Source organism: Apus apus, chromosome 2, assembly GCF_020740795.1.
Source record: "Apus apus isolate bApuApu2 chromosome 2, bApuApu2.pri.cur, whole genome shotgun sequence".
NCBI lineage: Eukaryota > Metazoa > Chordata > Aves > Apodiformes > Apodidae > Apus > Apus apus.
In genome coordinates this window covers 66,107,294-66,132,684 of record NC_067283.1, presented here as the reverse complement: position 1 = coordinate 66,132,684, position 25,391 = coordinate 66,107,294, and the positions used below count along the sequence as shown (strand labels likewise).

Sequence of the window (25,391 nt, the reverse complement as noted above, 5' to 3'; positions counted from 1 at the left end):
GCTGAGTCATATGATATCTTGGATGGGAGGTCCTGTAATTTGGAGAGGAGTCAGTGAAGAAATCTGGGCATTCAGATGAGCTCACTGAAGTAAGAATAAAGGGACTTGATGTGAATGCAGCATTTTGATGAGATAAAAAATAAGTGAGAAGCTCCAAGAGAAGCAGGAGATACATACTGCCGATAGAAGTGAGAGATGCTTTAGCCATTGGACTGAAAGGAATGAATGTATGTACTGCTAATTTAGTTGGAAAACAGAAAACAGAGACAGGGGTGTATAAAGCACCAATATTGAGGGTTTGGGGGACAGAATAGCAGAAATGGTTTTGGAAATGAGGAGTGAAGTGAGGGAAGAATGTGATGTGTGGTTTCATTCTGAGAAGTTTGAGTGGCCACGGAACATCCAGGACAGGGTGCCAGAGCGTCAATCAGACATGGTAGATTGAACTGAGAGGGAGAGGTCAAGTGTAGAAAGATATGAGTCATCTCCATGAATAAAAGAGCAATCAGGGCTAAGCTCTGAATGCTGTCAAAGGAGGGCTGCAAGAGGGAGATGTTGGGAGAAGCAGGGTGATGAAGAGTTGCTAAAGTCCCGAGAAAAGACAGATAGGGGGTGAGGGGCAACACAAGTGGAGGTATTTTCAAAATGCCAAAAGCATGAAGGGGAATGAAAATATTTTCTGGTTGTAAATGTAGAAGTGGCTGATAAGCTTGTTGAGCAGAAGGAGCTAGAACTACAAGAGATCGAGGTGCACTGGGACTGTGTGATGCTGAACATTCCTGGTATGTACAGACCAATTCTCCATGTACTGATTTCAGTCACCTCTGGGAGGGTTGTGGCGGTGCTGGGTCATAGCAGATGACATGACCAGTGAGCAAGGGAACAGTAGTCAGAGAAATAAGTTCAGGGAGAAGGGATTTGGCTGGATTTCATTTAAGGTGTCCATACACCGATGGCTGACTGCAAAACTCAGTCTCCTGCAGAAGTGTGAGCCTGGATATCGAATGTGGTTTAGAAACATCTCTACTTTAGTGTGGCTAGAAAGAACTGTAGAGGTTTGAAAGGTACTCAGAAATGACCTAACAGAAAGAGCTAGTGGAGCAACTGAGGTGGGAACCAGAGAGGTTCCATTCAGAGCTCAAACCCGTTTTTTTTACTGTATGCTCCTATCCTTCAGGGTTTTGCTATTTAAGCAAAAAATATTTTTTTATCTTATATATGCATGAAAATCAGCATGGAATGAGATATTGCTGCTGTAGGAATTCCAAGCCTTGTTTTTTCTGCTGCTTTCGTTCTTCTAGAGCTTCCAGATAAATACATTTTTCAAATAGAAAGGAGGATCTGAGGCAGGTGTGTGTGTGTGGTTCCTACCTGGAATTGAAGATTCAGTAGCATTGGGGTTTTTCAACCAGGAACTTTAAGAACATTTACTTTATCATCACCTAAGAGATTGTGTCTGAGGTGATTATTTTGCTTCCCACAAAAGCAATTATTAAATGAAATAGTTATCTTCCAGACAGCCCATAAGTCCTGCAAGTGATGTGTGTAAAAACAAGTTTTCCTCCACTAATTCTCATATTATTTCAAATGGTAACTGCTCTTCCATTGCCATCTCTAGAGGGAGTGCGGTATGTGTCTATGAGACACTGCAGTAATTTACAGTTGTACCTCTTAAAAATCCTACAACATTTTGGTTGAAAAAAATTAGACTAGACAGAATGGAAACGAAGGCAAAAAGGCAGCATACCTGGTCCTGCTGTGAAGTGTGGGAAGCTGAAAAACATATTTGAGGTTTCAACAGCTGATAAAATTACACAGTGTGTGTCTTTAGTCTCTGAGGGATAGCTACGTTAAAGACAGAAGAGGGGTGGGGCTTTCATCACAGAGTGGAATATGTTCCCTTGGCAGCACAGATCGTAACATAAAATTGGTTTATTTTTGTCAGTTGGACTCTATAATGTTTGATTTGGGTGAACACGGAGCTATGCCAGAGAAAGCTGATGAGGTCAAGCAGGGATATTCCACATCATCCCAACATGGTGCTGGGGAGCTGGGTAGGACACTTTGCTCCCACCAGCATCACTTTGTGTTTAGGAAGGTATGAGCCTTCAGCATTTTGCAGGCTGAGAATAAAAGTGCCTTTCTAAAAAGAAGATGTGATTCCTACTCACTGTAACTTCCAGATGGCTAAATGCCAAGGCAGGCAGGACATGATCATTTACCTTTCCTTTACCAGAGAGTGGGGAGGTTAGAGTCCTAGCTCCCCACTCCTGTCAGCATGTTAAGGACTAACAGAAACTCATCAGTTACCTGTGGTTTTGTCCTGAGATCAGACACTAACAGAGTGGCACCGTGCTGGTGTGGCTGGGAACAGCCTGCAGGCAGGAAGGAGAGAGGAGAGAGAGAGTAAAGGAAGAAAAAGGTCAGTTTGGGCTATAAGAGGGTATACCTCTGACTTACATGCTAAGACTAGTAAATGCAAACAGGTGACCAGAGGTATGTGGGGCTTTCCTTAAGCACTAGTGGATATTTCATTTGGCCAGTCTGCAGTAAAAGGAAGGAAAAGGGATGGGGAAGGAGAGGAGGAATTACATCTTCTACCTTTATGTCCCAAAATAAAGCTGAAGAAATGCCACCAAACCGGGGCAAGTCATTAACTGCTCCTGTGCATCTCTGTAGTGACTAGCTCATATTCTGTTAAACTACCTGAACCAAAACTGCTGGCCACAAAATAAGCCAGTTCTGCACCATTCCTGGTGAGGTTGTGCCAGTAGTGGGAAGTTCATGGCCAGGCTTGCACAAGCTGTCTCTCAGCAGGGTTCTGGGCTTACTTTGAAGAGCCCTGGAAGATGCCTTGTCCAAAATTGCAGTATAATTTGCATTATTGACTGAATCTGTAGGGAAAATACAGGTAGTAAGTGAGGTCTTCACTTCTGTAAATTATGTAGTATGGGGGGAAATAGTATAAACAAGATTGGGTCAAGCTTATGCAAGCAGATGTCTAAATCCCTTGTTTTCCAGTGAAAAATCCTGTGTCCCTACCAGAGAAATGACAGCCACCTTTTCTGCAAATTCTGTATACCTGTGTCATTGATTTGAGGAGTTTTGGGGGTAGAACAAAACAAAAAGACCTGAAAAAGTTATGGACTTGGTACAGTCGTTCAGTGCCTCTCTCACTTTTATTACATAGTGTTGACACAAGGACACTAATACAAAGACACCTCAGTTCTTTGTCTTTGAGCAGCAGATGCCCAGCCTGTTTCAGTCCTGTCTCTTCTCATTGATTTCTCTCCTTTTCAATGCTGTAACTCAGTTGTCATCTTTTGATGGCATTGTACCTACCATCCTGCTGTCTATCCTGAGAACCAAGTTTTACGTCTTGGGATACGTAAACCTCTTAAATACAAAGACTGGGGCAACACTGAACACGTGATGAAAAATCAGTTCCTTGTGAGGTGTTCAAAAAAGTAAATAAAATGCCATCAAGTATGATGAAAACTATTTCCTGTATTTAAGACTAATGCTCTGCTCTAAGTATTGCCATCTACAGTAGAATGCCTGGTTTGGATTCTCCTGTATCAAGTGAGACACATCAGATATAAAATACAGAATTATTTGATACATTATGAGAACCCACAGGTTTTCCATGTTGTGTAAAGGCAGGGAGAGGCAGTGCACTAAAAAAGGGGCAAGACGAGCATGATGGCACAGATCAAGGAAGAGCAGTTTCTCTTCTCACTCTGCTATTACTAGAGCACTTCAAATCATCTCATGTTGACCTGGCTGAACAAGCTTGCCTTTCTGTGCCTTTTTGCATCATCCCTGTGTCCTGTTTTAAGGTTTGGTCCCTCCCCATGTGGACAGTTAGTTTTCATTTCTGAGTTTCGTTTTTTCTTTTGTACTTCTCTTACTTGCATAGAGATGTTTCATTAGAAGGGTGGTTAGTGTAGTTGATCTGTTTCTTTTGTAAAACTTGAGATTCTTTAGAAGAAAATTGTCAAGTATTGCAATCTTATTCATTAATATAATCACTGCCAGGCAGAGCTAAGCCCAGAGAAATACTGGGTATGTAGGGAAGAGATCAGAAGAGATAATCTGATTCAGTATTCTGCTATGTGGTATCTCTGTTTTTCATCTTGTGTCACTTCTTCTTTCTTCTAGTTTGTGACCAGTACTATTTATATTAGTTTGTGCTATTATAATACCTTCTGCCTCTGTTTGGAAACAAGAGTTGATATGGTATCATTAAGAGCATCAGAGTTCATTTACAGGCTTCTTGACTGATGAGCAAAAACCTCTCCTTTTGAGTATACTGTTAAAAAGGTAACATTATTGTTCATTTCTGCTACCTCAGCAACAGAGTTAGACATTCTGCGTTAATTTCTGTATTATAATAATTTATTTACTGATCCATTTCAGTGGCTGGTAGTAAAGGTATAGCTATTTCTTTATCTCCTAAAATGGTCTTGTTTGTAATCAGACAATACCAAATGTGGTTTCCAGTTTTGTCACCTTAGTTGGCCCCAAATTAGTCAGAATGTATTTCAGGAGCACAGTGCAAGTTTTTGTGGTAACCACCTTGCTTACAATCTGCCAGAATGTCTAAGATAAATGGGATATGTTTGTAGTCTGTTAAATCCATCATGCACATCTTCCCAAATCCATTGGCTAAAACCCAGCATCAGGACACTGGGGTAACTGAAGGGCAGCACCAGAGCATGTAGTGGTTAAGCCAGCCCCAGTTAGATGTTGCAGGTGCTTTCTTAAGAAACTGGAGGGTACTCTGGTATTTGCCATTAATTAGATGGATGCAGCAAAGCTGCAAAGAGGTTAAGTTGGGACATACTTGAGGCCTCATTTTTCCTTTGTAACTTCATATACATGCTTCTTGGAAAATAATTATGTTTTTGCCATCCCTATAATGTGAAAAAGTGCCCTCTTACTGTTTTTTGGCTCTTGTAAAGTGACATGAATCTTCACTGATCTGTTGCTTTTAGTCTTCTTGTCTCAGGAAGAACCGGGGAGAGAGGAATAAGGTAATGTCTGATCTTATCACTTTCACCTCTCCCTGACTTCCCTGGCTTTGTGTCCAGCTTACTGAAGATGAGAGATCTAGCAGAGCCTCTGCTTTTGGGTGAGACTCTTAGATAGAAAAAAAAGATTAATTATTACTGTTGCTCTGAAAAACCATAAACACACAGTATAATATAAATAAAACTAAAATTTAAAACTTAAATTTTGAAATTACCTGCTGTAGCTTCTTTGGAACCGCTAGACTTATCGTTCTGGCTTACCCATGGCCCAGGCCAACCTGATTAAAAGATACCCCCAGAATCATATTGCCCACCAGCCACCATGAAGATGTGTTGTTGAGAGAGATCTCATAGACAATCACTGTTCTTCTCAGAGAGAAAACTCATGATCCCAAGTAGGAAAAAAACAAATAAGAGACAACCAGAACTGACTGACAGCCTCTGCAGATTTTTCTCTGCATAGACTGTGGAAATTTTGAAGGCTTTAAAATATGACTCAGGAGTAGAAGCCAAAGATTTCTCCAGCTTTTCCCCCCTCCCCTACCCCAAAAAGTAAAATTGTGTCCAAAATGTCCAAAGAGAAGAGGAGGGCAGGTTTCTGCCACACACAGCTTATGTTTGCTTTATAGCATGCTAGTCAGGAGGACATGGACCAGGGGTGAGAGACACACAGGCTCCATGACCTTGGTATTTGTAGCTGAGAGTACTGCTGTACCCATTTCTTTGCCCATAACAAGGAGAGGTGTTCAATCTCGGCTACTTACTGGATCTCCAAAGCCCAAAGTTTGCAATTTAAAATGTACATCCTTTGGGGCAGGGAAGGCCCTGTATATCCATTACTTGGGATGTTTTTGAAAGGATGTAAAGTGTACTTCAACTCTTCTCTGTCCTTCCTCCTGCCCTGAGCCCTGCAGCCCAAGATTAGGATGGCAGGCTTAGTGCTGCAGTTCAGCAGGTGCCCTCCCCTATCATTACTTAGGAGAAAGATCTTACCCTCTGTCATCTTTTGTATGACATTTTTCAGGCTGTTAGTCTAATGGCTTTGTTTAATAGGAGTGCAGGGAATAAAATTTAAATGGATCCAACTATTTAATTTATCTTGGGAGATTTTGGTAGCAAAGAATTATTTTTATTTCACCTTGCATCCTAAAAGAAGCCAACTACCTGTTTGAAAAAACAGAGTGTAATGGTATTTTAAATCTTTCCGTGTAAAGGTCTGGAAGCACAGAAGTGTCATGATGGTAGCACTGAGAATATCCCGTAATTTCAAGGAAGAAGTGTCTACCTTTTGTTAGAAATAGTTGATAACAATATTCTTTATCTTCAGCAGTGGGCTGAAGGGTGTACAGCTGCAACACAAATATTATTGTCCTGAATGTTAGTTGTCCTTTTTAACAGAGATTTGAGAATCAACAAATGGAAACGTTGGTAAGCAGACTTGAATGCACTGGAGATCTTTAGATAAATAATTAGAATAATCATTAACTACATCCTGACAAATGAGCCAGGTCTGGAATTGCCACTGTGATCCTCTGTATCCTTGGTACATGTATTAGCAGGCTTCTCTGAAGTATTGGTGATCCATATATTCACATGGACTTTATCCATGGTCCCTAATGTCAGCAGTCCATGTCATAAGGATTGTGGCTCTGGCATTATCCCTCTTTACACATCCATTTGGTGCAGCCACTTTGACTTTTCCAATATTCAGATACTATCTGATGTGCACAGCTCCAATGTTCTTTTTAGCATGGAGAATTATTTGTCAATCTTGCTTTTGGTAAAATAAATAAATAAATAAAATCAGTAGAAATGGTAGTTCTACATCGGCTGAAATTGAACGGATACGGGTATGTGTGTCATGCTGCTGTGGAGCTCTGTAGCATCTTACCTTTCTAATTTTACTTCCCAAAATGCTTAAAATGTCAACACTGCTAAAAATTCAGATGCTCAGGGTGAATAGTCAGTAGTGTATATGCAGACATGGGGGTGCGTGGGTGGATGGATGGATGGATGGATGGATGGAGAGACAGACAGACAATGGAAACTAATTGAACCGGAAGTTGAACCAGCATAGAAAGGCCTCTTCTCTCTCCTGCCACGCACCAGCAGAACAGGATGCTCTCCTTACATTACCACAGTGGTTTTATTGGATAAATGTTTTTAAATTTGGGTGCAACTGAAGGAAGAGGCAAGCGCAGAGACTTGTGTGGGACTTAGGCTGTTGCTGTCTGAATTGTACCCTGATGAGAAACAGAGTGTGATGACTAAAAGCTTTCATTAATATTTACAGCCCCAAAGTAATTGTCTGCTGGTTTGTAGCCATAAGAGTGAGGGGCTGTCTTCTAGCAGTCTGCTGTGACACTTAAGATGGGATTTGCTGCCTCCTGCAGCATATAAATTGAGAAGACCAGTTTCTGACTGTCTGCTCTCTACAGCTGCCAGTCTTTGGCTCCTCTAGCAGCTGTTGGAGAGAGTTAGACAAGATACCTAAGCAGGAAACTACGGGGGAATAATGAGGCTCAGTTATATAGCTTTTTTTTCCCATCAAAGTCCCCCCTCCCAAGTGGCATTTAGAAACAAGCTAGAATTCAGGAGATATTTCCTTTTCTCTTTCTTTTTTCATTAAAATAAGGCCAGCATTTTGTCTGCATTGTCTGACTCTAGGAAAGTACTCAAGTTACTAATCTGATTTTGGCTTTTGATACATTTCTATAATCAGAGTCAGACACCATTTTCCTTGTGTGCTTACTTGTCCTGTGCATGGAAACACATGAGCCTCAAAGAAAATAGGGAGATCCTGTAGTTCCAGTGAGCTGACCCTTCTTTTTCTCCTATTCATCTCAAGTTGGCAGAACAGCCAGTTCACCAAGCAGCAAGAGAAGCGCCAGTTCACTAATGCATTTTCTGGCATTGCATAGAGGAAAGGCTCTTTTTGGCAATATTTTTCTTTCTGGGGTTCTCCTTTGCTTTTCTTTCCCTCAGCCTTCATTGGACATTGGGCCCTGCATGATAAATAGCAAACAAAAAAAGCAGGCCTATATGGCAGTGGATGGTAGTTTTAGGAATCAGCTGCTCTGAGCTAATAAGCAAGTTCCTGTGTTTAGCAGACAGTTGAAGGTGTGTTGTTCTTTACTTGCGGTGATGTGGGGTTTTTTGCATTATTATAACAGGTTTTGCAGGCCAGGCTCCATTTCAATATGTTTGTGTGTAGGTACCTGCAAGCATCTGTTTTGTCTCTTATTTCCTCCTTTGTACAAAATGCTTGGGAGATTTGTCATTCTGAGCACCATCACAAACCTTGTAAAGCATGAGGTACTTAGCCAGATGTTGCGGTTCAGGCAAATTCAAACCAAATGCTGTTTAAGTAAACAAAATTTTGAAAAGTAGGTTTGCTTGGCAGTGATTCCAGTTCAGTTTTACTAGTGGATGTGCAGGTTTGGTGAGCTGAGCTGCTTGATATTTGACTTGAGAGAAGGGGATCTGTGACATTTGGCGGATGTTGTACAGATAATTTGCCCACGAGATAGGTACTTAAAATTGAGAGCAGTGTTCCCCGTAGGTCATATAGACAGAGGCAATTTATACTGTCAAAAATGCTCAGAACGGCTTACACTGGAGTTTTGTTTTGGATTTTTTTTAGTCTGCCTAATAGGATAATATTGATAACTTTGAGAGGAAGCTTTCGGCATTTAAGGAAGTCAGATTTCATCAGCTTGTTGCTTTGTTCCAGTGCCAGCAGCGAAGGGGTGAAAAAAGGTTTAACTGTTAGAAGTGTCAGGTTTTGATTGGGTTTTATCCTGCTTCTGTATTGAAATGAAATTTCATGCAGATGCCTATCACAGTTACCTTCACAGTGCTCTGAAATGAACTTCACAGCCAATTTCATGGTCAAGAGGCTCTGTACAGGCACACCCCATGGAGCAGCTGGGGCACCCCGCTCGCATTCACAGCTCACAACATGCCACGGGTTCCTCTCTCAAACACCAGAGAAGGAGTCATTCCTATCATTACAGAGGAAAACACTAAGACCACTTGCTGTAAGCCTCCTCTGCTAATTTCTTTTTCTGTAGGTGAATTTTAGCATGCTGGAAAGGTCCCTTTTACAGCTTTGGTCAATACATTCCTCTGACATCAGTAAGGAGGCACATTTTAGTATGCATCCAGCACATCTCAAGCCCACGTGAGAAGGTCCACACTTAATGCAGTTCATCTTCTCTTGCTCCTTCTGCTCATCTCATTAGTTACAAGCAAAGAGAAAGACTGAAATTCTCTACATTTTAATAGCCTCCAGGACAAATTATATCCCTTATTCCCAAGATGGTCATACAGTCACTAGATGGCTTTATAAAATAATCCTGTTGTCTTGTGACCTTTGCTGTTCATTATGGTATGGTCAGGGTTTCATTCGTTTCTCTCTGCTAACATTATTTTCTTGCATAAATTGGCTGGAACTATTTTAGTAGCTTTTTCAGTGATCCTGTTTTCTTGGCTCCCTGTGGTATTTTATTTTTTTCCCTTAGCTCTGATCTAAACTCTTTCTCGTTTTCCAAGCTATTTCTGGTTGCTGGACTTGGAATTATTCATGAACTTGAAGATACATGCATACATCCTTCCTTTGAATGTAACGTTTCTTAGATAGATATAGCAATTTGATTACCTGGTGGGCAGCAGTTTTTAAAATCAGAGGCTTTCCTCTAAATCTACTGAGCAAGAGCAATAGCCTGCAGAGCTCAGCAACCATGAGACACCCAAAAACTTAAAGCTGAAAGAAGAGGCTGAAAAAACGTGAAATCAGAGCCATGAAAAACACACACAAAATACTCTGTGTATTTTAGTCAGCAACCTGCCGTGCTTTATTCATTACTTTTAAGGAGTTGTGGGTATCTTTCTCCCCTCCAAGTATTCATGTCTGAAACCCAAGCGTCTACCATAAGGGACTAAATACGTATTTCACCACAGCCAAGAGTCTAAACCAACCATCATCTGAATCAATAAAAGAATTCCCATCAGAATGACAATCAGTGAAGACCATTTGTAGCTGTACTTAGGTACTCAAAGGAGAAGTATTTAGTCTTTATTTTAAATTCCTGAATATAAATGCAGATTGTCTCTTTGCAGAGTCCAGGGAAGCATATTTTTTAATTCATATTTTTACTCATTATAAATGTGCCTTTTGGTATAATTACTCTTTTCCTCTTGGCCAACTTCCTATCTGTTTCTTTAAAGATCAGAAATAGAAGTTTCTTTTTCCCAAGAGAAGCAATATAGACTTTACAAGGGGATGGTTTGAACTTTATAGCTCTTAAATGAGCTACTTCGTTCCTTTTCTCCCAGCCATTAAAGTAATTCAAAACTTAAATTTTTTATCTTTGTGATGATAGTGGTGAGATGGTTCCATTGTGTTTAGAAAGTTTAATGTTTGTAATGCCATTTCCTGAATGAGATTACTTTTAATAAGAGAACATGCCCCTCTCAGGTTTCTGAATAGTCTTCCAAAGACTATTTTTAGTTAAACAAAGTAGAAATATTGGATCCTCCTACTCATGAGAACTTCAAAAGATGGAGACCAGAAATTGTTCAATCCATCAAAAGTCCCCTAAGAAACTAGAAGCATTTAAAATATTTTTTCTAGGCCTTCCCAAAATAAAAAGCACTAGTGGTTTGTTTTTAGAAAGGCAGGAAATTTCTCTGGTTCCCAGTGAGGGGCAGGTAGCGCAATGTGCTCTCTGTGCTCTTTGGTGTGAGCAACTCTGTCCACATGGCAATTAGGAAAATTATCACCTGGTAACAGAGGCCTAGCAAAATGGGAGCAACAAGCCTATGGACTTCCATGGACCAGATCCTTTTCTTGGATTACTTCTATATTTTGCAGCTGTGTGGAATTTGCAATTCAGTCTTTTGTGAGAAATAAATCCAACCATGAAAATGTAATCACTACTACTCCTTCAAGAGCAGACTTCTAACTGATAGAAAGTCCTTCATTGAAAGAAAATGCAGGGGAAAATGTCATGAGGTATTTCTTCATTGGGTTAAATTTAGGAGTTGAACATACATGAATTCAGTTCTGGGTTTTTTCTTATTGGATGGGTTGAAGACTCAGCCGGAGGAAGACAGCTTCTCTATCATCCATAGCTTTGGCTTTGAGAAAGAACTTGAGCTCTGATGGATGAGCCTTAATCTAGACTTGATGACTTTGAGGATGACTCAAAGATGGTTCGGATTGCTTGACAACCCAAGAGTCTGCACTGGTACAGTCAGGACCCCTAAGCCATGGTGCTTAGTCCTATCCACGTTTTGGATCCATTACTGGTGTTGCCAGTGGTTGGTGCCCAGTTCTGAGGAGAGGGTCACAAACACCACTGCATCTTTCTTTCCGAGTAGCATTTCTTATGTTGCACGTAGTGTTAGAGCCTTGAATTGCAAAGAGTCTTGTGGTTATGACCTGTGCTCAGCTTTCTCCTCTAATTTTTTTTTTGGTGGTGTGAGATTTAATCTCCTTCTTGAAGGCTCTGAAAAAATACCTTTTAAGGAGCTCAAAAGAGTTGTATTTGTCTAATGCTATGGGCTGGGGGACACAGCTAGTTGTGAGTATGCAAGTCAATTCCATCTTCTCAACTGTTTTCAGTCTCAGAAGTTGAATGGGTTGAATGAGTTCATCCAGCTCTCAAAGTGTTTGCACTTAGAGACTGCTCTGCTCCAGGTCACACAGGTCACTCCAGGCCAGGGCTTTTCCAGAACCTGTTTCTGCCATATTTACTTAGAAAGGTGCAGGTTTGTTCAGTAGATGAGTTTTTAGTATGACAGTGTGATGACAGTATGAGGAGTATGCCTTGGAAGTGATGCCCTAGATGGGAAATTCTGCTTGTAGCTGCTCTTTACACCAGAACAGGAGTTTTTCTATGGCAGTTCTTTACAAGCTGAAAAATAGATTCCTTTCACTAAGTGCCTGGCCAGATCTGGTAACTATCCATCCTCTCCAGCTTTCTGAGGAGAGGATCTAGGAGACAGCACCTCTCCTCTCTCCCCTCATGCCACAGATAGATCCTACCAAAAGCAACAAGGACAGTAAGAAGCAGTATCTTCACTCCCCTTTATTCTTCTTTGTACATAGCTGGATAGGATCAGGCTCTCAACTAATCACAGCTGTGACCAGCTGTTTCTTTCAATCCATGAGTGAAGCAGAAGGAGGTTTGGGTTATTTAATCCAGGGAAAAGCCCAAGCATAGCCTTGGAATAGGATCTGAGTGCTGACAGATGACTGCCCTATCATGAGCCCTACCTCCACTCATGCTTTCTTTAAGACCCACTAGGTCTTGAATTCTTCTTTATACCAGTGTTAGTAGGGGAAATGGAGAGTGCTCTTCCATCCATCACAGTAGGAAGTGCAGTAGTGTTCCCAAGAAAAATGGCAGATGTGTGCTTGAACTTTTTAAAGGGGAAGATGAAAGTGACCCTGTAATTCTGTCTCCCACGTAAATGCTATAGCTGCTCTAACAGAAAAGTCCTTGCATCTCATCTTAGTTCCTCTCCTTTATTAAAAGCACAAACCATGCATCTCCTCCCAATTTGCCATTTAGGAAGGGTAAGATTTCTTCCTTTCAAATTGAAGTTTCTTAGCAGAGTAATTCCTGGTACTTGTGGAATTGTCTTCCTGTAGCCCCAAGAAAAGCAGGATAGCTGGTTTTCTTCTGCTGGCTCTGTTTTGCTTTTGGTTGTGCTCCACTTGTAGTGGCTGCTCTGAGTCCCACTTTGGAGCTGCTGAGCCTCCACATAGTGTGTGTCATGCCCAGGACTGACCTGTGGGTTCTGCTTCAGTCTATGGGCACATAAAAAATGAGGAGCTGCAGTTCTGTTTATTGGATTTAGACCTGAATCTATATGTAATAAGCATGTAAGAGATGGAAAACACAGTGAGTAGGAAGAGCAATAAGAGAGAGACAGAATAGCTAATATTAGTGAAATCTGACAATCCTTAGTTTCTACAATTGCAAGGTTTATAGGAAGAGATTATGTAGCTATTGATGGCATACTCTGAGCGCTTTTGTTGAAAGTAAAAATCTTATGTACTATGTTAAAATACAAAAAAACCCTTGCTGTTGTGTGAGATTTCATGTCAGTAAAGGTATGTTTAGAATGATACATGTAGTGCAGTATAGTTTGCAGAAGCTAAAAACCAGCTCTCAGATTGCAATCAGCATGAATAATTAACGTTTTACGTCAAACTGCGGGGAAGTTGAAATCAGGGTCCTAAAGGGACTGAGCTTCCAAAGCTATTCTTTGCACTTCTCTTCCAACAAGAGAAATAAATACACTGAGAAAGAGAGCACAGCAGAGAGCAGAGCTGTACCACAGTCTGATACCTGTGCTGAAACAGGCAAGTGTAAAGGGTGAGAGATTCAGTTTATGGGTGCAATGTGAAGTGCTACACACCTGGGGAGTGGGCATAACTGGCAGGGGTTTGGAAAATCTAAGTGCTGCTTAGCATGCGAAGGAGAGCTACTGACAGCCTCTTCATGGCTCATAAACCCACTACGCCAACCCAGTTGGTGCCATTGCAAATGTATACATCCAGTGGGAGCTGTTGTCAACCAAGGAGGCAATCATCCTCATTTGGCAAGACTGCGTTTCAACTGCTGCATGCCACGCCTTGGCTTTCGTTGGAAAACAGACCTTTGAGAAGTTAGGAAAAGTTTAAATGGGCAATTTGAATAGTAGAGGGAGGGCTGGTGAAAATTAATTCCAGGTGCAAAGAGACATTAAAGGGAAATAACAGAAGAGATGATAATAGAAGAGCAGAAAATGAACCATTTTCCTGAAAGAAAAACAAGGTACTTTTTAAATTGAAAGTATTCCCATTCAGATAAAGAGCAAGTAGTTTGTTCAGGTTTCCTGTCATTTCAAAAAGACACATGATGCATCTCCATCTAGTATTGAACAAAGCTGCTAGAATAAGGTCTATGCAGTCAGAACTGAAGGATATTCAGGGTGCAGAGGTCAAAAGAAATCTTGCAACAGGAGTTTGTTGGAAACTAATCTGTAAAATAAGAGTAGTTAGATGTGGATTGAGAATCAGGAGTGTTAGGTTGGTGGGTTTTTTTAATTAAAAAATAAATTGGCACATTTAGTCAGCTGCATTTTTAGGGCCAAGATGATTTGTAGCCTGTTACTATACATTTGCACAAATATAACAGAATCATAGAATACCAGGTCGAAAGGGACCTCAAGGACCATCTGGTTCAACCTTTCATGGCAAAAGCACAGTCTACACAAGGTGGCCCAGCATCCTGTTCAGCTGAGTCTTAAAAGTGTCCAATGTTGGGGAATCCACCACTTCCCTGGGGAGATTATTCCAATGGCTGACTGTTCTCATTGCAAAAAATGTTCCTCTTGTGTCCAGTTGGGATCTTCCCAGGAGTAACTCTGACCCATTACTCGTCATCTTTTCCATGTGACTCATTGTAAAAACAGAGTCTCCACCTTCTTTGTAGCTGCCCTTTAAATACTGGAAGGTGGTGAGGAGGTCTCCCCTACAACTTCTTTCTGCAGGCTGACAAATTCAGTTCTCTCAGCTTTGTCTTGTACAGCAGGCTTCCCAGTCCTTTGATCATCTTTGTAGCCCTTCTCTGGACCCTCTCCAGCCTGCCAACATACTTTTGTATAGCGAGGACCAGAACTGAACAGTATTCCAGGTATGGCCTGACAAGTGCTGAGTAGAGTGGGACGATGACTTCTTTGTCTCTGCTAGTGATGCCCTTGTTGCCATAACCCAGCACCCTGTTGGCTTTGTTTGCCACAGCAGCACACTGTTCACCCATATTGAGCTTGTCCACCAAGACCTCCAGGTCCCTTTCCACAGAGCTGCTACCTGGCTGGGTAGATTCCAGGCTGTGCTGCACTGCTGGAGTATGTTTTTCCAGATGCAAAACCTTACACTTGTCCTTGTTGAACTTCATAAGGTTCTTGTTAGCCTACTCTTCCAGCCTATCCAGGTCTTCCTGAAGGGTGTCTCTCCCTTCCAAAGTGTCCACTTCTGCACTCAGTTTGGTATCATCAGCAACTTTATCAGGATACACTTGATCCCATCATCCAGATCACTTACAAAGATCCTAAACAGAAAGCACAATATGGCCATTGGTGTTTCCTAGGAAGGCTTAAAATCTAACTTTGTGATGTAAACAGCCTGCTAAGATAATCATGTGTCTGATTATGAACAGTGTTAAGAAATGACCTTAGAGAAAACCTAAAAACATCATAGATGGGATGGGTGGGTTTCAGACTTCAGCTATGAAATCACTCAGGAACAAGTAACTGGTTTTTTCTAAAGTGGAAGCTGGGCATATGATGTATCAGCAACATTAACAGATGCCGTGAATCCCAGACAGACATGGGAATGGCAAAACTGGTTACTGTTCTCCAGGAAAGCTTACTAAGCTGCTGTGCCTTTGGGAGAGCCTTTGATCTGCTTGCGACACTTCTCAAATCTAAAAAATAGGTCACCCCTGTATTATCTCTTACTGGACCTTCTGAAATTTGACACCCTACTGAAAGATGTGGGAAACTCGTAAGAACATATAGAATAGGTCTGAGATAAGAACATAAGGAAGAGGCCCAGCCTCTTTATTTCTTGGACTGACAAATTGACTGTTTTGAAGAACTGCTTTTTGAAACTGTTCATCCTCACCTTGGTCATTTTGTCCGTGTCTTGTGTCCACGCAATACCTTACAGCCCACAAACCTCAAAGTAACTTAACAAAAAAATACCTCAAATCCAGGGTTAGTGTCAAAATCAAATTTTTAAAAGGGAGGGTGGGGATAAGAGAATAAATTAGCTGTCTGGACTTCTACTGTTGTTAGTCTTTGTAGTATATTTCAGCCAAGCTTGTAAAATTTCTTTGCATCACTAGGATGCAAAATATTTTGATTTGTGGTGCTCTTTCTTATTCAAACCACAAGTCTTGCTTAAGCCCTTCAGTCTACATGCACTTCAAATGTCTTAAGTTCTACAGTAAAATCTTGAGAGCTGTCTCACAGCCTACCAACCTGTGAAAAGCTCTCAAGTTTAGTTTCCCTGTTGCTGTTCTGGAACAACAGTTCAGACAGAAGAAAGTGGGAGGGGAGTGCATTGCTTTCATGCCGTAAGTGCAGGTCCCAGTGTCTCTGTCTCAGCAACAAGCTCTTGTGTCCTGGAAAAAAATCAGAACAAGATCCCAAAAGCACAGAGTATCAGCAGCACCCGTGACCCGTAAACATCACATTTATGGCGCTGGCCTCAGATGTGACCTCAGCACTGTGACTACAGGCACTAATGCACATGGCAGTTCATTCTCCCAGTGCAGCAGACTGATCAAGCTGGGACTGCTGCGACTGTTTTCCTCTTTGAAGGGTGAAAAAAATAAATGTGAAAGGCCTGGGTTGGTTTCCATTTGTGCAAGTACCACCTTTTTTGGAAACACCAAGGGTGTGAAACCAGCCTACGAACCCTGCTGTCAGCAGTGGGTGTTGCAGCCCACAGCCAGTCAGTAGCCATTAGGAGCCAAAAAAGGCAGAGAAACGTGGCCAACTCAAGCGAAAGATGCAGCAGCAAAGAAGAGCACAGAAATCTGGTGTTTACTTCTGGCTTTTACTTCTCGCATCATGGTCGGCTTTTATTCCTGCTTTATTAAATCTGTCATGGTTTATGCTAAAAGGATTCATTCCTAGCCAGTGATTATTCTGGTTTGAATCAGCAATGCTCTTGAGAATATTTTTTGTGGGGAAAAAAAAAAAAAAAGAGGTAGTCCTTCTGAGAAACAGGAGTAAGGGGGGTAAAAAGAGCTGTTATTTGCATAAGCTCAGAGCTGTGTGTGTTTGGAGAGGAAGGAGAAGGGCCACGTTTATAGCTCATGGAGAGCACAGCAGGACTCCTGGAGCACAGATCTGTGGGAGAGGTGATACCGTAATTCAGGGAAGAGCAGTCAAAATATGGAAATGGTTTTGTTGCTCTGTTTGGCTTTTAATGAAGCCGCCCTTTGGGTAAATTCCTTTTTACTCCAGCGTTAGTTTTGCCTGACTGAAAATCCATACTCTTTTACCCTGAATGGGAAAGGCTTCCCCGGGGGCAGTGAGAGTGCAGCTGGTGTGGGACAGAGGGGAGGTGCGTTAGGAAAGGAGAGGATTATTAAGGGATGTCAGTTCTTTAGGGAATGGCCCCAGCAGTACCAGTTAGAATCAGCTCTCAGAGGAGTTGTTGCAACTCTGAGATATAGTAACTAAGGCACCTGGGTAGCAGAAATGGTGGCTTAATGATGGGGAAAAGGAGAGAGGGTGAGCAGCAAGTGGAATTTCATTATGCTTCAGCTGTGGGTTTATGCAGTAGGAAGCCTAAGACAGCAGCAGTAGTAGTTGCCATTCCCAGTTTGCTCAGTGGGCCGCTTTGATACAGGTAAGGCAGCAAAGACAACACCAGCCCATTACTTTTAGCAGCATGTCTAAAAAAATCACTGCAGTGGAACACAGTGTCATCTTACGTGCTTTAACCAGAGGCATCTTAAAAATGGAGGAGGGGGGAAAGGTATGGTCCCTTTGGATCTGCATAGAAAGTGGGGTGGTCTGTACCCCATGCTGCCCAGCACGTTCCAGTGAAATCAGAAAGTGTAAGGAAATTTCTGCTTTCCTCTTCTTTCTACCTTCACGGTTTCTTCAGCATAACCAGGCAATTTCCAGCCTTGATGCAGCACGTCCCAGTCCCTGCACAGGACAGACCCTTGTAATGGGTTCTCTCTATAAGAAGGCATTCCTCTAGGCAGTCAGGCACAAAGGGCTTGAACAGAATGAAATGCTTTAACTAGACTACCTTTTTTCCTCTGCTTTAAATGGAAAGATGATGCTCTCAGAAATATCCATCTTTCTCTCCATTACCGCAAAGAGCAATTGTTTTTAACCATTTCCGCTGAAGCAGTTGAGCTTTCTGTATGTTGCTGCCTAGCTTTGTTTTTTCTCCAGAAAGTTACAGGCAGTTGTATCTGGCAGTGATATTTTACAGGGAAAAGGATTTTGTTGCCAATGTTGAAAACAAACAAAACAGCAATAGCAAAATAACCAAACTTCTTGCAAAAAGCTGAGGGGCTCAAAAAGTATTTCAGTTTAGATTTCTGACAGTGGAACTTCCTTTGTGCTAGAGATGTGTCTCCAGCTGTTCCCATGAAAACCCACCTAAATTTGGCACACTTGAACCCTCAGAAAGATTTCCATTGAGATGTGTAAGAAATTGCCATCCAAAATCTCTGGTGATTCTCTCAGTATGAAGTAGGTGCACTGAGCCCTTCAGAGCTGTGTTCTTGCAGAGGTTTCTGAGCCTGTCCTCATGGCTGAGGTTAATATTTAATATACCAGTCGTGAAATAGAAACATTGGGCTGCTGTCTTCATAGCAGGAGAGGTGATGATCTATGTTCTGTCTTTATGAATCCAAACTGTGTGTGTGCAAATCACTCAAATCAGTTTTACTGGCAGTGACACACTACAACACAAGCCTGGGAAATGATATCCCCTAAAAAAAATAAACCAAAAAAACAACCAAGCAAACAAAACAAAAAGAAGTCCAACAACAACTTAAAACCAAAAAAAACAACCAAACAAAAAAAAGCACAAACAAGCCACAGCAACACCTCCTGTATGCTGCCTGAATGGCACAGATGCTTTTTTTATAGAGAAAGAGAGTGTGTGCTTCAGGCCAGGGCGGTGAGAGCTTAATGCAGCCATGGCAGCTGGGGAATGGAGAGACTCTTGTCCCTGGGCTACTGGTGCCTTCTCCCTGTTGGTGTTTTGCTTTGTGGTCCTGGCTTACCTCTCTCCTCACGAGGAGGTTATTTCTGAAAAAATATAAGCATACATTTCCTTCAGATGTGAGGGGAAGACCATGCAATGGAACTGCACCAAGTCACCACCCCCAGACTCCTCTTGCTTTCATTGGAGAGGAAGGGTAGTTTAAATTCTTCGGATTTTTTTAAGTGTTGAGACTATCATGATGTATTGCAGTGTAAAGGTTGCAGAAAGCTGAGTATTTTAACAGAAACTCAGTGAAAAACCTGTACCCCCCACCCTCAGGGAATTCAGCCCTAGGTGTGGACTCGCTTAAAATTCTCTGAGTGCCCATGTTAAAAGGTAAGTGTAAGAATTGAAGGGGAATGAGTAGACAGAAAAGTGGGACTAGAAGGGACCTTCTGAATTTTGAGGACACTTTCTGTCACTAGGAAATTCCTTATGCAGCCCCTTTTGTAACCCTGGCAGTTTTAATGGACACAGTAATACTTGAGGGTCATCATTTATCAAAGAGCTTGCTCCTGATAAATATTAGTTCATCGAAATGTTACTTTCCATTGAAAAAATAAAAATAAAAAAATACAAGGCTTGAAATAATTCTTTTAAGCAGTATTACATCTTTTTATTTGGAGCTTTCTCTTCCCTAGTTTGTCATGCTTCCCCAGGAATGGCTGGCGGATGGACTGCCAGCTGTCCAGAGCAATGCAGAATAATTTGTTAAATATTATAACTTTGCTGCTGTGATAATCCATATTCCTGTTGAATCTGATTGTTAATACTGATCTTTACAGGAGATTGTGGATTCCACTTAAGTGAAAGAATGTAATGTTAAAATAATACAGACTCTGATTTTTCCCCTTTTTTATGATCTCAGTAACCATGGAAAATTGTGACCATCTGTGTGATTCTCTGATAATTTATTAAAGCATTTATTTCACTTCTCTCCCTTTTTTTTTTTTTCCTCTTCTTGCTGAAACTGCAGCTGAGGAAGCGGAAAGACTGGCTGCAATGCGTTCAGATTCTCTAGTACCTGGGACTCACACGCCTCCAATCAGAAGAAGAAGCAAATTTGCCACTCTTGGAAGACTTTTTAAGCCATGGAAATGGAGGAAGAAGAAGAGTGAAAAATTTAAGCACACTTCAGCAGGTAACAGTTGTGGTGGGGTTGGTTTGTTAATCTGGAACTCCTCAACAAGGCTAAGAATTTGTAGTGCAGCCCTAATTCATACATATTTTAAGGTTGTTGAAGCTTGTCTTGTAGAGGTTTCTCAGATTCTAAGAGATCTTTAAGTTTGTTAGCATCTTCTTCTTTTAAAAAAAAACAAAGTGACACATTGGGTGCTCTAGAATTAAAGCAGCAGCTTGCCAAAGCTCTGCATTCAGGTTCTACTACTAGAGCTGGAGGGTAACCCAGAAGAAATATTGCTACATTGATTTGGCAGATTGTGGGTAAAGGGAACAGCAGTGTGAAAAGACAAGGCTAGTGGAGGATTTAGCTGTTTTGAAACTCCTGTAAGTGCTAATAGAGCTGTGAGAAAAATACATTACAAGGGAGCTGACATTGTGTTGAGTAACTTGGTGTAACCATAAATTATTTGTTCCATTGGACAGGAAAGATGTGTCACTTGTTTTCTGAGAAAAACTAATCTCTTTTCCTGCCACACCCCTCCTTCTGCCAGGGCTTTCTAACTCTCCTAGTTTAAGACTATTTAAAAAATAAGTATGGAAAACAACAAAAATGTGTTTCTATACTCTGAATTGGTCTGAGCAAGAGTCCCAGATCCAGGCACTGATACACATGGTAGAAGTTTGTACCTGGCATGTTTGCTTTCAAGCTTTGTATTTAGATGGTTTCTTTTCTTTGCTCTTCAATGATGACTAAAAATTAGTACATCTGGTTTTGCAAGTCTTGAGCCTGGATTGTCTGTGAGAAAGCACGAATTTTCTTCTGATTTCTTATTGTTTTCACTAGAACTAGAAAGAAAGCAGTGAGGATATTTCTCCTTTAAGTGCCAAAAGAGGCTTGATTTACAGCCCCGTTGCTCTCTGACCTGTTTATTGTACAGTGGAAGCTTTCAGGCAAGACTTGACCATACTTTCTGGCACCTCAAAGCCTGTAGCCCTGAAAATGTCCCACAATTGCTCAAGAAGTCTCATATATCTAAGTGCAAATTCTTGCATGAGGTTAAATGCAGAATAAGAGTTTTCAGGGTACCTACCTGAAGGTGCTCTTTGCTGTGTACTGTTTAAACTGCTCTCTGATTTGTCAGAGTCTAATGAACTGGAATAGTTGGCTGTATTACTCTGGGTGATGACTGCATTTTTTGCCTTGATAGCTGAGAAACTATTGTCACCAAAAATGACATGTTTCTGCAAAACAAAAGGCTTGTCTTTCATGTTCTGTATCAGTCATAACCATAGTGAGTCTAGCAGAATTTCCATGAAAACTGTGTAGTTCTTAAGGATATGTGGATGCTGTAGTGATAGCTTGATAGCTACTTTGAAGCTAGTTCCAGCATGCTGAGTCAGTTGGTTCTAACTAGGATAACCACAGCAGTTCAGAACATACCATGGGTTTGTAAAAGCCTGCCTAGTATTTATTTGTATGGTTTATCCAGCTCCCGGAGCAGGGGCTGAGTTGCATACTGCTGTGGTTAGACCAATTAGTTTGCTGGCTTGAATATGCCTGCATAGTCTGCTCGGGGCAATACAGGAAGTGTTATGTAGATTTGCCCCATTTACCAAAACATTGTGAAAGTACACGGTGATTAAAACCAGAGTAAAAACACGTGTATTTTCTTTTCTCAGAGGAGAAGGAAGCTTTATCAGACCTATCAGCAGATCAGCTCTCCTGGTGGGAGGGATGTCAGTCTCGAGAAGTAATTTAAAAGCTGGGTCTCCAGGTTGTAGGGAATGTTTGTCGATTGCAGTACTGGGTTTGATCTCAGCTGAATCCAAAGCCTTTTTTTTTTTTTTTTTTTAATTTCTAATAAGCTAACAGTATCCTGCAGCTGCTCTGCAAAATTGGTATTCTTGTCAGTTCCCCTGCTACTAACTGCAGCAAAATTGACAAGGACATCAAATTTCCTGAGCACCCTGCTGGAGACACTGGGAGAGATTTACTTCTGGACTGTACCAGAACTGGGAACCTCACAGTTTCCATCATCCCTGACCCCGAGGAACGGGAATCCACCAGGATCCTACCAGACTTCCCTGACCATCAGCAGCATTAGTTGAACTTAGTATATGTGATACATCAGATTTTGCAATGGAAATCTACCATTTTTCTGCCAGCATTTCTATGACCTCTCATCTAATACCTCTGATCTCAACTGAGAAAATATATTTTCTTTTTATGATAAATCATAAGACAAGCTTATGAGATGGCATAATGAGAGCCAGCATGAAACTTCCTAATACAGGCTTATTTTCTTCTAGTGCACTGATAAATGTGATGCTTGGGGAAAAAAATATTTCCCATTAGTGTCCTACAGGCAAGCAACCAAGCTTTCCTGCCTGCATAGAACATCAGCAATTATCAAAAATAAATTCTAATACAAGATTGTATGAGGCTCTTATTTGCTGCAACAATAGATTCAATTATTTTAAGTGTCGAAAGTGGTAAGGGTCAAAACACATGACCTTATCCGTTGAAACTTCTTTTGAAATTAACAGGATTTTTTTTTCTGGGAGAGGACTGGAAGAAAGAGAGATTCTGGCTGATATTTAAGGTTGAAAAGTTGCAATTTTCTTGAGATTTCCAAGTACTAACATTTTGTATCCATATCTTTATCAGACTAAAAGCTCAGATTTATTCAGAGTTTAATGCTTTAGTTCAGTGGTCATTAGGCAAAAAACTCTTGAAGGTAGTAGGAAAAGTTATTTTCTGACACCTGGTAATTGCGTAAGATGAGATAGAAAACCTGTAATTTGACTGATGGAGGACCTTAATGTTGTGCTTGTTATATATGGTTTCTTCCAGCACATCAATATTCATATTGTGACATTCGAGCATAACAAGTCTTCCATCCTCCATCTTCATTGTCACTGACAAGCAGAAGGTTAAAACAATGCATTTGATATATTTTATACGTTTGCAGGTTATGTTGGTTCTGATATCCCTGCAGCAACTATGCAGAAAGGTTCAAGGTTTGACATTGCCTTGGTGCGGACTTAGTCATGAAGGTGAAAATTGTGGGTTGTGCTGCAGACATCTTGCAGCTGGGCTGTTCATGAGCCCTCACCGTGAGGTATTCCGTAGAGTGATCAGAACAGGTAGAAAAGGTCACACTGTGGGGTGGCTGGCCTTTTGTTGCAGATGGTAAACGCCAGGTGAGCTTGCATCTGGGCTTTGATTTGAATGACCTCTTCTGCTGGCAGGTATTAAGGAGGTTGGTTGAGACATGCACCTGAGTTTCAGATGAGCTCCATCTATCGAGAGGCTCAATCTCAAAGCAAATGGGGAGATTTTGGTGTGTGAGGGACACTAGTGTACCACGGCAGGGCCGGAAATGAGTTAGTTCTCACAGTAATCCTCCTCCTGGACAGAAGTGAAGCTCCATCCCCCCAGCACAGAGCTTTTTTCAGTACAGGGATTGCAAATAATTTTGCCACAGAAGGTCCTAATGAAAGTTCTTTGTTGGACACTGAAACTCCCAACAATATAACATAAATGCTCCTGATGGCAAAGTTACAAGGAGTTAGACAGAAATTAAACCCAGCCACAATGTTGTTCATGCCATAGTAAAAGGTGTGGTGTATTTTTCATAGCTCACCTAAGACTTCATCTTGTACAGAAAGTGTGGAAACCTTTATTATGCTGGAGGGCTGAGGGCCCCTCACAACAATGAGCAGTATGATAAAGCTGACGAAGCACAGCCTAACTTCTAAATGGCAAGATTGTATCAGTTGATGGGACAGTTTCTTATAACTGTGATTGGGAGCAGTCCCACTTAGGGCAGAATAAACCAGGAAGAAACAGTGGCCTTTCTATGCCTGAGCATGTTTCTTGGCAGGATGCAGCTGGGAAGCCTCCAGCAAGTTGCACAAGATTTTTAAAGCCACACTGGGCTGCCTGGGGATCAGCAAAGCAGATACCAAGAGAGAAAGCTGACTGTCTCCTCAGCCATTATTTTTAAAATCTCAGTCATGTCCTGCTCACCTTGATGTGAATTTGAAAGCAGTCCCTGGGTGTGCTATAGTGTTATTGCAGTGCCGTACATGTGCAGGTGAATTGTCATTTCCTGACAATGTTTTGGAGAAGGAAATGCTTCTGAAATAAAGGAGGCTGAGGGAAGATGAATTCTGGGCTTACTTGAAGTATCGTTAAATTTTTTTATCACTGGATTCGTCAAGAGCCAACTGCTTGCAAAAATAAAAAAAATTAAAAAGTATTTCAGCTGCTTGGAGGAGTATGAATAGGGGAAAATGTCTTGTTTTGACATTTCACTTTTCTGGTGACCTTCATTTTAAAGAACTGATGCATTCTTCTTCGCCCATCCTTGCTCCCTGAGTTGCAGTGCACAGACAGAGGGGAGGAGGAAGCATGCCACTTGTAATTTGGAGGAAACTGGTTGGAATGAGAAAAAGAAAGCAGGAGATGGTGAGAAATTATGAGGTGTGGAGAAAGCTCAGCTTGCCTCAGGAGAGGTAAGGAATTCAGCCATGTTTGGGTTAGGTACATAGGCACCCTGTACAATGAGCAGAGAATATCCAGTGTCAGAAGAAAGCTCCACAGCAGCTCTATTGCCAAGTAGATGGTTGTCTGAGACAATCAGTAATACTAAAAAGAGAAAAGCAAATCTGCTCAGCTCAGCCTTTCCTCCTAGGTATTTTGAAATCTCCCTTCATTCGTGTCCCAGATCCCTCTCCTAGAAACACAAGTTTTTCCACAGGGCACTGAGGACAGATCAGTCCTCCGGTGCCACAGCTCCCATCCCTAAAACCTGTGGGTGAGCCAGCTAGCCATGTCCTGTTCTGTGGCCAAAGAAACACATGACAGTGACTTCCCAGCCTCATGTTTGGGGTGCCCTCCTGAGAAGAGGAGAGACCCAATCCTGCTTAATTTAAAGCTTCATTTGCTTAGTGTAATTGTAGAGGTTGGTGTTCAGGAACTCATCTGAAAGTGTAAGACTGGTGAGTTTGAAGGGATAATGACTGAGGCTGAACAAAGTAGACTAGGATGTCAGAAGAGCCAAGAGGCAAGTCAGTGTGAGCCATACATCATCATTTGGAAGATTGGGCTGAGGGGCCAGGGCTGTCAGAGCAAATTCATGGGTTGATCTGCCCAAAGACCTTAAACTCTCTTAATAATTGTCTGTTCAGAGGATGAAAATCTCTTGCTAGCAGTTACTCCGTTAAACTGGAATAGCTGAGGTCTGTGTGCTGGATCTAAAGTTTGAAGCCCAGTAGTGTAGACAGAGCCCTAAAAGGAAGCATCTGGGTTTTTTCAGTTTGCTTTTTAGGGAGGGCATACATGCTCTTCCATTCACTTTCACTCTCACTCAAGCCAGTTAACAAAAATTAAGAGTGCCGTAACAAAAACCATCCGTGCAAAC

The 25,391-nt window shown here is 41.5% G+C and overlaps 1 protein-coding gene across 6 annotated transcripts in view; it reads left to right on the top strand.

The window, feature by feature from the left end:
* The window catches only part of PHACTR1 (phosphatase and actin regulator 1), a 294,543-nt gene that overhangs the window by 155,108 nt on the left and 114,044 nt on the right, over positions 1 to 25,391 (top strand). For all 6 annotated transcript variants that reach the window (XM_051611908.1, XM_051611906.1, XM_051611910.1 and 3 more), the window contains one exon: positions 19,817 to 19,981. In XM_051611908.1, the coding sequence (XP_051467868.1) occupies positions 19,817 to 19,981 (165 nt within the window). The remainder of the gene's footprint in view (positions 1 to 19,816; positions 19,982 to 25,391) is intronic.